The 16,971-nt window shown below is 39.9% G+C and overlaps 1 protein-coding gene across 2 annotated transcripts in view; it reads right to left on the bottom strand.

Moving 5' to 3' along the window:
- The window catches only part of slco3a1 (solute carrier organic anion transporter family, member 3A1), a 44,186-nt gene that overhangs the window by 6,125 nt on the left and 21,090 nt on the right, over window positions 1-16,971 (bottom strand). For both annotated transcript variants that reach the window (XR_004897855.1, XM_031283033.2), the window contains exons 3-7: window positions 4,446-4,544; window positions 4,078-4,350; window positions 3,700-3,864; window positions 3,409-3,607; window positions 120-288 (exon numbers count right to left, since the gene is read on the bottom strand). Coding sequence is in view for 1 of the 2 variants with exons in the window: in XM_031283033.2 (XP_031138893.1) it covers window positions 120-288; window positions 3,409-3,607; window positions 3,700-3,864; window positions 4,078-4,350; window positions 4,446-4,544 (905 nt within the window). In the remaining variant the exon portion in view is untranslated. The remainder of the gene's footprint in view (window positions 1-119; window positions 289-3,408; window positions 3,608-3,699; window positions 3,865-4,077; window positions 4,351-4,445; window positions 4,545-16,971) is intronic.

Raw genomic sequence — 16,971 nt, 5'->3', positions numbered from 1 at the left:
CTGAGGTTATTTGCGAGGTGTCTGGTGGCCAGTTTACGTTATGCCGTAAGCGGTATAACGTAAGCCGGTAAGCCGTCGAATTTGACGCAGAAGCATAAAACAGCCTTTAGGGTAAAGACCTGAGAGATGTTCGATCCGGTCCGAGAGTTTCCTGTCCCGGTGCAGCCGGCAAAGCAGGCGGACAGGTAGGTGACACCGTTGGAGCCGCACACAGGGCTGATGGAGGAGGTGAAGCAGTTGCAGCGACTGATGCATTGAGCTTCTGGTTTCTCGCCCACCCGCAGAGTCCTGAACAGAGACACAGAGAGAAACCTGAGCATCATTTCCAACTGGAAGTACCAACTATATCTATACAGTATGTGGCACAAACAAAATCAAAGAAGCACTCTTTATCAGTGATACTATGGTTTACTTTTAACGTCTCCATGGAAACTGCACAGCTAACCTGCTATGGAGCAGACAAAAATACTGCTTTCACATTGAAATATCAAGAAATAAAGGCAACTATATGGCTGTGTATCAAACCTTAACACTTTTTTTTTGGACAAAAAAAACTGTCTGTATCACAAAGTATCAAAACCAGTCAAGTATGTTTTTAATGGGGCAGCCATTTTAAAAAGATAACTTGGACTCATGTAGATCTAAACTACTGGACAATTGTCCTCCAAGAAAGAGAATGCATAATATTCAACCTGTATCTATGAAAACCTCCTACTAACACAGTGGTATGGACTAGAGGCATTTCTTTGCGTTTCTTCCAATGGAGAGGCTCAGTGCAAAATAAAAGGAAATGACAACATCTCTAGAGATCTATAACAGCCTCTGATTAATCACTTGTGCAGTGATCTAATCCAAAGAGGAAGGGGCAGACTGGCCTGGAGGGTCCCTGACATTTCCATGTAATACATAACACAAGTGGATTTGCTTGTAATCAATAGTAAGTTCTCCCTCCCTCCTACAGCTCAGGCCAGTGTTTGATATGGTGATATTGTTGTGTTGAGCATTGTTTGATTAGGGCTGCAACTTAACAATTATTTTAATTATCTATATATATTAATTAACCTACCCATTATTGCTTTGATTAACCAAAATCAATCCGAAATGACTTTAATCTCGTCAACTGTCTTTTTTTTTTCTCCTTTCATTCAAGCAACAGTCCAAAAACGGGAGCCCATGAATTTTTGCCATTTTTCCTTGAAAAATTGCATTAGTGTTTTTGGTATCTGCATCAGGTATTGTATTGCCACTAATATTGGAACATTTCAAACTATTCCTAGCTCTAGACAAAAGCAGGCTACAATAAATAAACAGATAATGACAAAGGAGTTTAATTTATTATGACTTATCAATATAAAACTGATGTCCTGTTGCATAATATTTTAGCTCTAAATCTCTTATAATGTGACCGGTGACTGATTCACAGAACTCTGTTCCATTTGTATTCGGTCTGTGCAGCCCAGAGGAACACAAGGACACCTTCTGAATAGAAAACCTTTTTTTTTAAACTTGATGAGATGACACAAAGTAAGTAAGGCCACTTTGCCCCAATGACCGGCAGTGATAAGAATCTTTATTTACACATTTAGACCGTCTGCAGTTCACCTCTAATAAAGTCCTCTAACCTTGGCAGCAGTGTTACTTTTCACTAAATAATTTATTTTACTGCTCATGTGTATTTTAGTGCTGTCAAACGATTAAAATATTTAATCGCGATTAATTGCATTAATGTCTTGTTCAATTATTTTTTCTCATTTTAATGCTCTTATCAAGATGGAAAAGTGGATTGGCTTGCTTTGTGTTTTTGTCGCCTGGCTTTGACGAGGGGGCGGAGAATTCGCATCAGCTGTGTGCTTGGCCATCAAGTGGTATTTCAGACTAGACGTGCTGCGATGATAGCTCAGTTCACAACGACAAAACACACAGATCACTTTGGTCTTGTCAATGGAACCATTTGGAAACTTTTTAAAAGTAAACTTTCCATTCAGAGTCTTATTGGCATCCATTTCGGCGTCTCGTGCTCGCCATCCACTCAAAACGTAACGTTAGGCTACTACTCTTTGGCCGGCTCGCAAGCCCAAACAAGTGTGTGCGGCGTGCCTGTTGTTTTGTTTCCAGTCTAGCTTGATCCGGTGTGGTGTTGTAGTTTTTCTAACGTTACTAGTTGTTGCAACAGCATGTGAAAAAAACTACAAAGTTTGCTAGGCCAAAAAGAACGTTAATCTCGCGATAAAAAGATTGACGCCGTTAAAATGGGTTTGCATTAACGCCGTTAATAACGCATTTAACTGACAGCACTAGTTCATTTATAAGAATAACTGGGTCCTTATGATAGGACCAGATTTAGAATCTAGGGTATGAGAACTTGCCAATAATGACCAGCTTTCTCTACATTATTTGGTTTACTACACGGCTACTCATACAGAGGTTACCCACTGATAACGCCTGCGTCCTGGTCGGGATGGTTAACTTTACCGCTGATGAGCCCGGCTCTCGGTGGAAGCGGTGAGTGAGCTAACCATGGAGTTAACTAATGCTCTCTTTGCACTGCAGGCATTAGCGCTGTTAGCATTTCCTATTTCCTCCACCCTCTCTCACCCTTTGTGATCTTCTGTTCAGCGGCATGAGCTCTGTATGAGCACAAACATTGAGTCAAAAATGATTTTAGCGATTTAAAAATGGTCTGCCAGAGTCTATGATCAACAGCAACGGTCTGTTATACAGAAATAGCAGACCGCAGAATGCTGTGATTGACTGTGTAATAAAATAATATAATTACTCATCATCTATAGTTTAGCTCGCTCTGCTGAATCTAGATGGAGATGTTGGTTTTTGACATTGAATTCAACTAACTTTCTCCTGGGGATTTTACATATAATACTCATTGCATGTGATTGGCTAGTTGTTACCAAACCAGTTTTGTCATGAAAATGGACTCTTAGCAAACAGAGCATGTCAAAAGACCAGTTAACCAGGAAGTTTTTGCAATCAGATACATTTAAGACAGCATGACTATGTTGCATATGTATGTTGCAGCCTAAGGTGTCATAACATCACTTTAACTATTTACAGTACATCAGAATAATACTGATCTAACCCAGTGGTTCCCAACTTTCTTTATCTTGTAAACCCCTTAAAACAAAGAAATTTCCATATGTACTCGCAGTTGTCACCAGTTTAATCACATTTGTTTTCCCTTGTTCTATTTGAATAGTCCTGAGAAATAAGATAATTCAGTAAATTACAAGAAAGAAAATAGTGGGGAGACTGAAAATCTAGGTATAACTTTTAGGTTAATATTATGTTTTCTCTGCTATCCTAATCACAACTTCTCAGATTTGTCTTGGTACTGCCTTAACCTGTATTGAATGTAAATACAAATGGCTGCCATATATCCAGCTTCTCTCTTACTCGTTTCTGTATGGGACCGTCACTCCTGCGACAGGGCCGGTGTCGCAGCCTAGGAACAGGAAGGACACGTAGCAGGCGGTGGAGATCAGGTTGACCAGCATGGCCATGCGGATGGCTCCCAGCGCCGACAAGTTCAGCTTCTTCACCAGCAGACCGCCCATGAAGATCCCCAGACATGCACATGGAATGGCGGTCATACCTTAAAAATAGAGTTGACCAGAACCTATTTATTATACTGGTATACAGTATATAGTATGTGTGGGCTTGTGCATGTTTGCTGTAAACACAGACCTAACAGCTGGTTTGCCGAGGTGGTGGTGAGATGGAACTGCTGCTCGAGGTATTTCCCCAGAAAGGCTGCAAAGCCCGCCACAACTGCGATCTCCATACAGGCTGCCAGGATGATGCAGGTGAACACTGGGTTCGACAGGAGGTGCTTGGTCACCTTGGGGATCACTGGGCGTAAAGAAATAAGGAAGGATGATCATTAATCTCCTAGCATGTCAGCTACCAGGACAGACTCTCTTGTTGCCTTGATTTATTTTGGTTTTATTCACATTTGACAAATATAGAAAATAAATTAATCAATATATGTCATGTATTTTAAAAGAGTGTGCATTTTCCTGGCATGACAACACTGCAGTACTACACTGGCTCTTGCACACTCACCCCTGAGTTGCTGACAGCAGGTGGGGCTGTTGGCAGGCTCGGGGCTGCGTACAACCCCATTGCTGGGCTTTGGAGTCTCATACTCTGCATTAGGAGAGGGAGGAAGCATAACCTGCTCACTGTCTGCCCCCTCCTCTCTCTCTGTGGATGGTAGTGACTGAGGGAAACCAAACATAAAGAGAGCTGAGCAAAAGAGTAAGGCACCACACAGGAGGAAGCCTGCCCACCAGGCCCCGATCCACCGCGGGTCTTCTGGAGTGCTGCCCAGCGCATCTGTGGAGAGTCACAGCAGAGGTCAATACCCCACACACACAGAGAAACATGTTAAATGAATGGAGACTGGAACACTGGACAAATATCAAACTCACCGGTGTCAATAAAGATAGCATCTACGTAGAACTTAGTGCAGAGGGAGCCGAGGATGAAGCCACAGGCAGGCCCAAACACCAATGTTGAAAAGAGGATTCCTGCACAGAAACAAATATCAACTTTACTTGTTTGTTTGGTCTTATTTTAGTCACCTTACACTTTCAGAAATACATTTATAGTGACAAAACAAGCACAAAAACAAGGAGGCTAGTTTTATTAGAAGAGCTGTGAATATTGTAATGTAGGTCACCAGCCAAAATCATGACATGCTTTTAATGCCTTCTGAGTGCCGCTATAAAACACCTCTGGTAAGAATATAAGGGGATCTTTGTACTAAGTGCAATCAATGTCCCCATGCTGGGAGATTTCAATAAGTTGTATCAACTTTTGCACTAGGGCTGCAACTAACGATTATTTTCATAGTTGATTAATCTGTCGATTATTTTCTCAATTAATCGATTAGTTGTTTGGTCTATAAAATGTCAGAAAATGGTAAAAAGAATGTTGATTTAAGTTTTCCAAAGCCCAAGATAACGTCCTCCAATGTTCTGTGTTGTCCACATTAAGTTTACTGTCATAGAGGAGTCTTTAGTTTACGGTCAAGAGAGAACCTTTTTTAAATTAAAAAAAAATGACTCAAACTGATTATCAAAACAGTTGGCCAATAATTTAATATTTGACAACTAATCGATTCATCTTTGCAGCTCTGTTTTGCACATATAATGCTGATGAACTGTAATGCCTGTTGTGTTTATTATGTGTATTGTGTTTTTTGGCGAGACAAAGAGACACATTTCTTACTCTGGTGGGACAATAAACATTTTATTTTCAAAACATTAAAGCCCAATGTGGCATGCAACACTGTTAGTGAATTTGTGAATGACTTAAAACATGTAGTTAAGAAAAAATAAAAAATATTTCATCGTGAATGCAGAGCAACAAGACACTTTTAAAAATGTATCCACATCAAGGAAGGCCTACTCTACAGTACTTTGATGTGGCCTTTTCCAGAAGGTGCAGTGGGAAGCAAGACAGCAAACAGGGAAACATTTTGGCTGTCATGAAAGATCAAATCACCCAGTTAAAACCACAAGGCAAATACAGCAGCAGCGGTTTCTACACTGTATTCATTACGAGTGCATGGCTCAGCCTCGTCACCCTTGCAAGGTAACACACTGAACAAACACACACACTGTGAGGACGACACCTGACATCAGAAACAACCCAGTGTAGTGCAATATGTCCCATCTCTGCTCTCATGGGCAGCTGGAGATAAAATGTGGAGCTTGATCCAAAATCCTCATTAGAGATCTGTCAGCAGGGTGAGAGTCTGGCGCTGTGACTCAGACTGCAGGCAGATAATGAAGACTCAAAGCTCAATTTGGGAGACAAATTTCTCCCTGTGTGTCCTGTGATCTGTGGTATTATTAGACTGCACTGTTAGACTGTATCTGGCACACAGTGAAAAAAAAACAACCAGATTTTGTTCTACGTTTGCGATTCAAACCCCTCCCCGGAAATGTTTGCTACAAATTACCACCAAATTAAATGAAATCATCTCTGCTACTCCACTTCCTCCTCCGGCCCTGCAGCATTACAGACATCCCCGTTTATTGGCTGCAGGTTGGCCTGAACATTGCTGCTATCAGCACGGAGCCTCCAGTAAGATGCTCGAATGCCAGGAGCAGCCACTTAATGAACAAGCGTGGAAACGGTGACTAAGCTCTGTACGTCTCTGCTAGTGCTGAGTGAATGCAGCCTGCTTCCTGCCTTGACCACCCACATAGAAAGGGAGTCAACACATTAACATAATTGTAGCCTCATTCACATCATAGTTTATTCTGCCCATAAAGGAAATGGCTCACAGATTTGTTTAGGTGCGGCTCCCTACCTATAACGCGGTATAAACAGACTCATTTAGGCAAGACAAGGAGTGAAACAAAAGAAAACAGGCTTTCACACTGGGATGGGAACATACTGCTTTTCCCCCCCATAAGCATACAGCCGAAACATCTTGGCGGTTGACCGTCACACCAAGACGGAAATTAACAAAGAAACAGTTGTGTGGCCATGAGGTGCCAGAGCACGACAGGTTTTTACCTCTTCCTATAGCTAGATTCTGAGGCTTTGCAATATGAAAATAAATCTAATTTCTTCTGGTGACAGTCTGAATGCAAGACTGAGGCCTGTGCACTCTCTGTTTCGAGTGTTTCCTTAGAAACTGAGTGTTGTCTTCTCTAGCAACAACATCACAATTTCTCTCACCACAGGAAACCACAAAGAGGAAATTCAGTTAGAAAAATCACCTTGCAGGAGTTGACAGCTCAGCTAGCCCACGACCACTGAGAGGATACATGTTTCCACAGAGATCCATGCCTACCCCCGGTTGCTTTAAGAAACGCTGTCTCCTTGATGATAACATTGTGCCGCAACACGAGCCTTGCATGTGGAAGATATCACTAATCTATGAGGGACCATGCCTGCTTATCAATCTGCTGCTTCTGCACAAGAAACAGGGCGAATGCAATTTTGAAGTTGGTGATAATCTTCACACAAAAGATGAAGATATTTCAGTTTTTTGTTTTTTTTTTAAAGGTCAAAGCCATCAGAGGAACAGCATGCAGTAGGTTGAGTCTCCCACAATAGGATTAAGCTGACATGAACATGAACTCGATCTCGTAGTCAAAACATAAGCAAAGTATTAAGTCCAACATTGCTTCAGTATAATTCTAATCTTTTCCTCCACCAACCGGAGCCTAATCTACTTAATGTGAGGTACTCCAGATAAAACCTTTTTTACCTCTTTGGGAGCTGCTACAAGGAAACATGTTAAATAACACACACTGTCTAGTGTTACATTCTCCAGTTTGGCTTATAGGAATAGTTGAACATTTTTTGGAAATATATGTATTTGCTTTCTTGCTGAGAGTTAGGTGAGAAGGTCGATACCAGTCTCATGTCTTTCCATTAAGTAAGAGCTAGAACTGGGAGCGGATTAGTTTAGCTTAGCAGGGTGAAACAGCTAGCCAGGCAGTCACTCACTCCAGGAAGTCACTGTGTCCTGCCAGGAAATAGTCTGGCACACAATTCCCAGTAAAACTACAGCTTTTTTTTGCATGGAGCCACACTAACTGTTTTAACATTTCCAGTCTTTAAATCTTTAAATGCTTCAAATCTACTATACTGTTAGCTAGATGAGAAAGTGGATATCATTCTTGTGTCTGTATGGTAAATATGAAGCTACAGCCAGCAGCTAGTTTAGCTTGGCATAAGAACTGGGGAAGGAAACAGCTAGCCTGGCTCTGTCCAAAGCTAACAAAATCCATCTACCAGCACTTCTAAAGCTTACTAATTAATTTCACCGCATAAACCAGGATGTAAAAACAACAAGTAGTGCGAGTTATGTAGTGTGACCATTACTTGATGGACAATAGTTTATCTGTCCACCCAGCACTTATGTGCAGCGTCTCCACCGGTTTATTGGCAACCTCACAATCGCTTCGGCTAGCTGATCGCCCCTGCTTCCAGTCTTTATGCTAAGCTAAGCTTACTGCCTCCTGCTATGTACTTTACATACAGACATAAAAGTGGCATCTGTCTTCTCATCTAACTCTCTGCAAGAAATGGAGAATGTTTTAATATTTCAGGAGATAAATAGCATGTGCCCATAAATGAGAGCTTCTTTGAACTATGAAGTATTCCCATGGGCACACACTGACAAGCTTGGTTATGTTATTTACAAACTTATATTGTCCATCTACCTCAGTGCTGCAGTGCTTCAATTTCTCCTTATCTTTTTTTCAAATAATTGATATTTGCTCTCAGGTCATAGATAAAAGACAACTGTGCCTGTACAAACTGTAAAGGGTTGATTTTGTGTTTTTCACAACAGGATTAAGAAAAAAATAAAAAATAAACCTAAGTTAAGCACATTAATACTCCATGAAGGTCAACTCAATACACAACCACAGCCGTGGGTAATCTTTGTAACACACTACTTTTCTAAACTGCCTCCAAATCCCTTCCCTTCCTTTTCAGCGGTCCTGTGACGAGATAAGTACAAAACAAACTAATTTGTTCATTGTTGTAGTTCACCCCAGCCTTTTAGTATCCTGTGAATTATACTCTCAGGGGAGCATGTCAGATATAATTCAATGACAAAGCTTGGTTCTATCGTTTTTGTCTCCCTCTAATTTGTTTAGAGACCAACAGAAAAGGCTGGGAAAGCTCCTGTCCATGAGGCTTGTCCTTTTCCGGATGTTAATTAACTAGGGGTGTGACAAGACACCCAGCTCACGAGATGAGACAAGACACAAGATTGGGTTCACGAGATCGAGACGAGATTTTAACACTATTTTACAGAAAACTACAATGAAGAAATAAGACTGGAAAAATAGTCCTTTATTCAATTGAAAGTCCCAAAATGAAAACCGAGCACTGAAAGGTTAGCCATAAACTCAAATGACTGGCTTCTCTCCTGTATAACTAACAGTTACACTGTTACTTATTCCATATGTACGGTGGAGAGACAGTCTCTTCACTCAGAGAACAAAGGTTACAACATAACTAAGCGTTTTCTGGCAGTAGTTGAGACCAAATATTTTGTACTTGAATTTGTCATTGTACAGCAGACAGAGAGAAATAAAGCTTATTTTACTATTGTTTCACATTGATTACGTTCTAAAAGCACAAATAAATTACCATCAAACGATGATGATTTTTGTGAAGACAGATGCTTTTCTCCTCCTCTGCATTTTATTAATTGCAGCACTAAACAAGGAAGTAGGCTACTCTAGTATCGATTTATGACCATTATAGGATGAAGGGAGAACATTTCTCTTTGTGTAATATCATTAAAAGTAAAGTTAGGTTTTGCTGTCCGCTTCCCAACTCATTTTAAATAGAACAGAGAAAGAGAGTGGTCTCTGCGAGACAGCGCCACAGTGAACTGTACGCTGTGGACGCGTGTGTCTCGGCCGAGAGAGAGAGAGAGAGAGAGCGAGAGAGTGGCAGTACTCTCTAACGTTCTAACACTGGGTTTATAGGCAGCTTTTTTCTTCCGCTATCGCTCAGCAAAAGTAAACTCCTAGTCAACTTTGGAGAACGGGCGGGGAATCTTCTATGCTAATTTCAAGGCTGCAGCCCTGTACTTGTGTACTGATATCGCAAGACACTTTTTACCTCGACGAGAAATCTCGTCATGTTTAATCTCGCGAGATCTCGTGGGGACGATTTCTGGTCACACCTCTATAATTAACACACAGATGCTTCCCATATCCTACGATCTACATTTGGAAAGTTGACTTAAAATAAATGTTGAATGTACAAATACCCATGTTTTCACTTCAAAGAACACAGAGGGATGTTATTTCACAGTACTACACATGTAGCACTTGTGGTTTAGCAAAAATAGAAGCTCCTTGACGTCATGCTATTTATCTTCACACTTGGAGAGCGTTTCCCATAAATATGTAACCACATACAAGCACCTCCATCTCATACACTTTTGTAATGGTTCAGCCAAAAACACTATGCAAAGATTAAGCCATAATATGATAACTGTGACAGGTTGGGCTGCACTCTTCATAAAATAGTTCCTGAGATTAATGTGGAGCCAGGTGAAACCCAGTAAGAGGCCGGTTTAATGCTGTTCAACACAGATACAAGGTCCTTCACAAAGACCACTTGTCCCAAAGTTTAGTTTCTTTGGACCATCCAAGCCAAGGGGTGGAGATTATAAGCCAACACAACGTGAGGCTAAACAGAAAAAACTCATGGTAATCGAAATGTCAGATGCATTACACCTGCACCGTCTTCAGTTTATTTCATGCTCTCACTGTACAAAGGGAATTTCTTCTACTCTTCCATTAATCTGGCCAAATTTGGTTCGGTAATCTTCAGAGCTAAATTAGAGCAGAGGGACAGTGTGATGTTGCCTAACAACATATTGTGCCACTTTCACGAAAGGCCAGACTAAAACAGAGTGAGCTAAATGATACTGAACATAAAGCCAAGAGCCAGTGTCTCAGCTCCATCTCTGGGGCTTAATAAACATGAGTTTATGTCGGTAGGTCAATTGAGAGCAGGAACAAAAAGAGTTTCGGGATGGAAGAAGTGCATAAAGCCGACGCAAGATATCAAGGTTACATAAAGTGACTGTAAACTTTTAAGACCACACGATTTGAAGAGCTTTCAAACAAAAGCTCTGTCTTCCCCCTCTGTCGTATATCAGGTCATAACATCCTCTGTGCAGAAGCGTAAAGACATATTTAAGATTGCAGAGAAACACTCAAAAAGGCCAGAGATGTCAGACTGAGTACAGGCCATTTTCTGAATGCCCACTGAAGGAAGGTGGCTTCACTCACTGACAGTTACACAAAAGATTCAGACACACCTCAACTCACACCACACCTAACAACCATCTGTCTGCTTCCTGGAAACACACTTCCTCTCCTCTCATCAACTGCACAGAAACAGCATGCGGCTATTTCCAGGTATGCACGATAACTGGTGATGTTTTCTGGACTGGGTTTAATAAATTGAAGGCATTTTTTTACTGAGGAAAAGCACAAGCTTCACATCTTATGTGTGGTTTTAAAGCCATTTGTCTGTCAATTGTTAATAATGAAAATTTGGATTTATGACATTTAAATAAAGATTTTCATGGATAGCCTTAAATTGTATCCAGTTCTTATAAGACATCCTTGGTTGTTAGCTGGTTATTGTTAGCTAGCATGTTGTTAGCTGGTGAGGTTATAGACAAAAGTTGTCAACAGTAACGTTACCTAAAGTGAATAAAGCATGTAGTTCTTTTTTAGCAACAGTTAGCTTTATTTGCAATTGTTTCTCAAAAGCATCATACATGTCTTATGTCTTATATTCCAGGATATGGTGTCCTTTTCTCACAGAAAGAGTTTGGATCAGAATAAAGTCTGTTTTACTACTGCGAGCCCATTAAGCTTTACAGATATGACACATAGCTAATGAACAATTCCAGATATTTTATTTATATTTTGCAATGTGCATCTCAGACTCTGAGCTGCAAAATCAGCCGTCGAGGCTTTTGTCGCTGTTTGTCACTCTGCCTGAGGAGAAAATGCTGTACTCGCGCAGCTGTTTACTTGGTTGTCATGACTTCGCGAGTGATGACGTCCTGTTACTGTTCCAGTTGCTCACCCTCAAAGGGGAAAGAGAGCGGATGATTGTTCACTTGAGCCCGTGGAACAGACAGCTCTGCAGAGTTGTGTAATTATGACATTTCATAAAATGCTGAAGCAGCGGCGGCAATGTTGTATATATTGGAAACACTGTGATTTGTTGCTTGCTAAGGAGAGGTAGCGGAGAAAGAATGATGCTGCAGGTGATAGCAACATGCTAGTTAACTTAACGTGTTGTTACCTGGTGATGTGAGAAACAGAAGTGAATATAGCTTACTTTGGAGGGCTGTGCTGAGTAAGTCACCCAACTTTTGGCACATTTTACCCTGTGTATTGATAACTGCTTGCACTTTCATAGTTCAACTCAATTTCAATTCAATTTGAATTTGAAAAATTGAAGAGAAAAAAAATGAATTGAACTTTCATAGTTCCTCACAAATCCATCAGCCTTGTTCTTATTCTTCCACTATAGCCAGACTACTGACTATAAGCTAGGCAGTAAATACACATGGAGTTCTGCACTCCATCAAAATCAACCAAATGTCCAGGATTTACAATTTCCACATGCAATCAGAGTTATTGGTGGTCGTCAACTCGGCAATCAGCGCTCTGCTGTTAAGGGAGACACCATAGTTGAGTTATCTGCATGTACGTTACATGTAGAGGCTGCAGAAACTAGCATTGGAAAGCCTTTTTTTCAGAGTAAATATGACATCTTTAACACACAAATAAGATGTTGTATTAACAACAAAAGTGCCATCTTCTTTCACATAAAATGAGCATATCACCTGACCAAACTGTAAAAAAAGAGAGAACAAATGACTCATATCAATTGTTTGTATCTTTTAAAAAATGCATGTGGGTTGGTTAAACTGACATTTTTCAGCGATATCTCGTGCCTCGTTGGACTGTGGGTTTATTTTAATAGGTACATACTTATAACATTAACCAGCATGTGTCCCGCTTCTTATGATTCACAACCTGCTGCAGTTTTTCACTAGAATTTTATGAGAAAGTGCTTTTAGATATCAGGTCTTTCAATTACTTCATTCATAAGTAAAAAGCTATACAAGCATGCAACAACATAATCTGCGATTCTCAAATTCCTGCCCACTTTATTTGCTAATAACACAGTGAGACTCTGTTAAACACCTGCATGATGTTATCAGCTACAGTATGATCATTAGGTCTGGGTATCAGTACTTAATATCTTTAAAAAGGTATTGACCGTACTAACCCAGTACCAAGTAGTATTGAAACTTCTCCATTTAAACACAAGGTTTTTTTCTACTAGGAGCACTGTAGCCCCTAACCGAACATTTTAGGGGCACAAGCAGAAAATTTATGGGCGCACTGACCAAAAAAGCCAGTACCAAGTAGTATCGAAACTTCTCTATTTAAATGATACCTGCATTTGATCATTTTTGTACCCAGATCTATTTGTATGGTTTTGCTCGCAGCCAATCACTGCACACGTTCTCTGATTTAATGCGCCGTGTGATTGCATTACATGTCATTTAGCTGACGCTTTTATCCAAAGCGACTTACAATTGCTATATATGTCAGAGGAGCAACTAGGGGTTAAGTGTCTTGCTCAGGGACACATTGGTTGATGTATCGCAGTGGGAATCGAACCCAGGTCTCCCACACCAAAGGCATGTGTCATATCCACTGCGCCATCACCAACCCACTACCGCCCACTACCGATTGGCCCACTACCGCAGCAGCTACAACCCATACAGTCTGTGGTGAATTTGAGCATGGTGTATTTGACGGAGTTGGCAGTTCGGCGTGCCAAGGGGCTTCCATTCACATGATGAGAATTGAATACATTATCGAAACAAAAAACTAGCTCAGTTTTATGCTCAACAGTTTAAACCCCCCAAAATATTCAGTTTACTATCATATATAAAGCAAATCTTCACATTTGTAAGGCTGAAAACAGTGATTGATTTAGGGATGCACCGATCCGACTTTATCAGTCCCGATACCGATGCCAGGGCTTTGTGTATCTGTCGATACCCGATACCGATCCGATACTGTTGTTGCATTAATAATAAACTGTATACCTTTTCCACCTTATACCTTCCTTCCACCATGTGGAAGAGACTAGAGGCACCAGACTTTCCTAACTAAACATTACTTTCCTAACTAAGACAAAATAACATAGATGTAATGTATTGAATTATTTATGTCATTTAAAAAACAATTGTGCATTCAAATCGAAAAGATAATGTAATCAAACTTCTTAAAATTAATTTAAATAAATAACAATAATGGGCCTTTATATAGGTTTATAATGGCTTATTCTACTGTCAGGAGTACATAGAATATCACTTTGATTGCTAAAGGGTTTGCTTGGCTCATCAACATTATTACAATAACGTTATATGAAGGAGAATCCATCAAACAGTTACAGAATCAAAACTATTTTTTTTTTCTGCAAACTGCAAAGTAGTAAAATAAACTCAAATCGAATTAATACACATACAAACAACTTTAACATTGTTTCCCTTTCAAAACAAAATAGTTGTAAGCTAGTTGTATAAACACTACCTTGGCCACAGGTAAGTTAGGTTGTAGTGTGGTTGTAGTGTGCGACTGAACGTAGCTCCGCTGTCAGCCTCCTTCGCTGTTTGATTAATGTTTGTAGGTTGGCGGACGTATTTCAGCGAGGCAAGGCATCTTAAATCCAGTGTTTTAATCATTGCTCTGAAACCGTCTTTCTCAACGGTCTGTAGTGGGACCGTAGTTGGACTGCGTTCGTAATGTTGCTCTGCTGCATGCTTGAAGTGACAGGTCTTTAACGTTAGCACTGTAACGTTAGCACGGCCGAGTAACATTAGAGCGACGGGCAACAACAGTGGCTAAATTATGTCCGATTTTTTAGAAACAAAAAACCTTGCAACAACAAACGGCTCCTCTCTTGAGCATACGTTGTTCTGGTGTATCTCCGGTCTTTCTTCATCCTCTAACTTTCTTCTCTGTTCTTGAATGTGCAGTAGTGACCGGAGCCTCGCTCTTAAGCTGACTGCTACCTGGCTAGCTAGATAGCAGCTATAATGTTACCCAACATGCCGTTCGGCAGTGTAGCTACATTTGTAAATGTAAAATTATTAGTGTTAGAAACTGTTTAAGTCACAAATTGTTATGTGCTATGGTATTTTATCCTTTTAAAGAAAGTTAGTTGTGGGTTATTAATTGTTGTGTTATAAAGTTACTACCACGAGTGAGAAGGGTACGCAGTTAACAGGGGTCCCAGTGCTGCGACAGAGGGGGAAAAAAAAAACAAAAAAAAAACTTGGATCTGTTAATTTTTCCGATCCCCGATCCAGTTATTTTTTTTCAATATCGGGGCCGATATCCGATCTTAATATCAGATCGGTGCACCCCTAGATTGATTGGTTTGAAAAATGACAAAAAATAATACAAAAAATTAATAACTAATTAACTATCAATTTGTTGTTACAAAGGGGGAAAAACACTCAAACTGTTTGTTGGTCAGCTGTACCCTATAGTAATCCTGTTGGCTATACAGAGCCATGACCTAAATAACACGCCAAAGCTTAAAGTAGGCTCTCAACTCACATTCAAATGCCATTACATCAGGATCATCCTGCTTTAACTTCCGCACACGTCCAACTACGATCGGACATTAAAACAGCGTCTTCTCGTCTAGTCAACTTCTAACTTGCACCGGAGCAGACGAATGTTTCACTGATGCCAAATAAGAAGTGCAGCTAAAAGGACACATTTGAAACTATTAGCATTTTGACCCTGGGGATGAAGCAGTGGGGTTTACTGCAGAGTGTCAACTGGGCTGCAGCCGGCGGACACACTGGCTTCTCAGCGGCCCTCAACACCCTGTCACGTTAAGCTGAGCTCTGGCTCAATCGTAGCCTCAGAGAGGTCACAGCCTGAAATGGCAGGTCAACGTCGGGCCTCACTGAAGGCTTCACTACCTCATATTTAGACTCCTGATATGAGTCTAGACTGCTTATAACCAAATTATATGCAGCAGGACAATCAAGTGACTTTCACTGAGCCTCCTGTACATACAGTTTGTGTTTTACTAGTCATGTCAACTTCATTTATATAGCACACTACATATATAATAAAATGCAACACAATGTGCTTTACATAAAAAATATAATACAATAATAAAACATCATACTACGTCACCTTCTGCAACACTAAACACAACATTGTTTTAAGCAGACGCCACCATCTCCTCTCTTTCACTTCCTAATATCAGAGGTTTGTTATGACCATAAATATTATTTGAAGTAACATTTAATGCATTTAAAGCACAAATATTTCATTTACTGTCAGCCTTTTCAATCAGAATATACTGTCAAGCTCAATCAAAACCCTTAAACAGTTTATAGATGCCAATTTTATTTTTATTTTAATTGGTGTGAATATGTTATACTAAAAATGTACTATATATTCTAAACCTTCGTGGATTAAAAGACCCCACTAAAAACCTAATATATGTTCAATATAATTAGTTTTAATAGTACATTAGAATACAAAAGTAAAACAAATATCTGTTTATTAAAGCTGCAATGTTAAGTCGATTAATCAGTTAGTCTAATGATAGAAAATAAATCAGCAACTATTTTGATTATTGATTGTTTCAGTCATGTTTTTAAGCAAACATTTTCGGTTTCCAGCTTTTCTCCGTTTCATATTATTGTAAATTGAACATCTTTGGGTTTAGACTGTCGGACAAAAGAAAACATCTGAAGATGTTATCTTGGAATAAGATTTCATAGGAAATGCAAATAATAGTTTGTATTTTGCATTGTTTTATTATATTCATACTAGCTGTTTTATATCAGAGGTATAAAAAAAGAGAGTAAATGCTGACTGAAGATCTGCTGTGCCCGACAGATTTCTGCCCTCTTTTATAATTCAGGGGCTGACAACTGAGCAGCCACATCCCAGGACTCTTTAGGTGACAATATAGAGAAAAATCACTTAAGTAAAACACACAGCAGCGAGATGGAAAAGGGAAAAACAAGGTCTTTAGTGAGATACACGTCAGAGCTGGAACACTGAAGCCCCGTCATGGAAATAAATGTGTTCAACATCCGGCCCTCTTAGATTATATAAGACAGAGTGAAGCCATCATATTAAACTTTGGGAAAAGAACAAACTCTGTATGTGTCTCCTTATGTATAAATATTGAGGGAGGGTAACACTTAGATCTTTATAATAAAAAAAAAAGCAGAGGAAAGTCAACGGACGTGAGGGAAATTAAATAAGAATGATTGTTTAAAAAGCATTTTGTCTAAATCAACACTCGTAAATGGATACGAGACAGGTTTATTATAATATGTGGGTGGTCCTGCCTCCCCTATCT

The sequence above is a fragment of the Sander lucioperca genome, chromosome 7 (assembly GCF_008315115.2).
Source record: "Sander lucioperca isolate FBNREF2018 chromosome 7, SLUC_FBN_1.2, whole genome shotgun sequence".
NCBI lineage: Eukaryota > Metazoa > Chordata > Actinopteri > Perciformes > Percidae > Sander > Sander lucioperca.
Note: the sequence above shows the minus strand (reverse complement) of the source record. Positions and strands in the feature narration are given on the sequence as shown.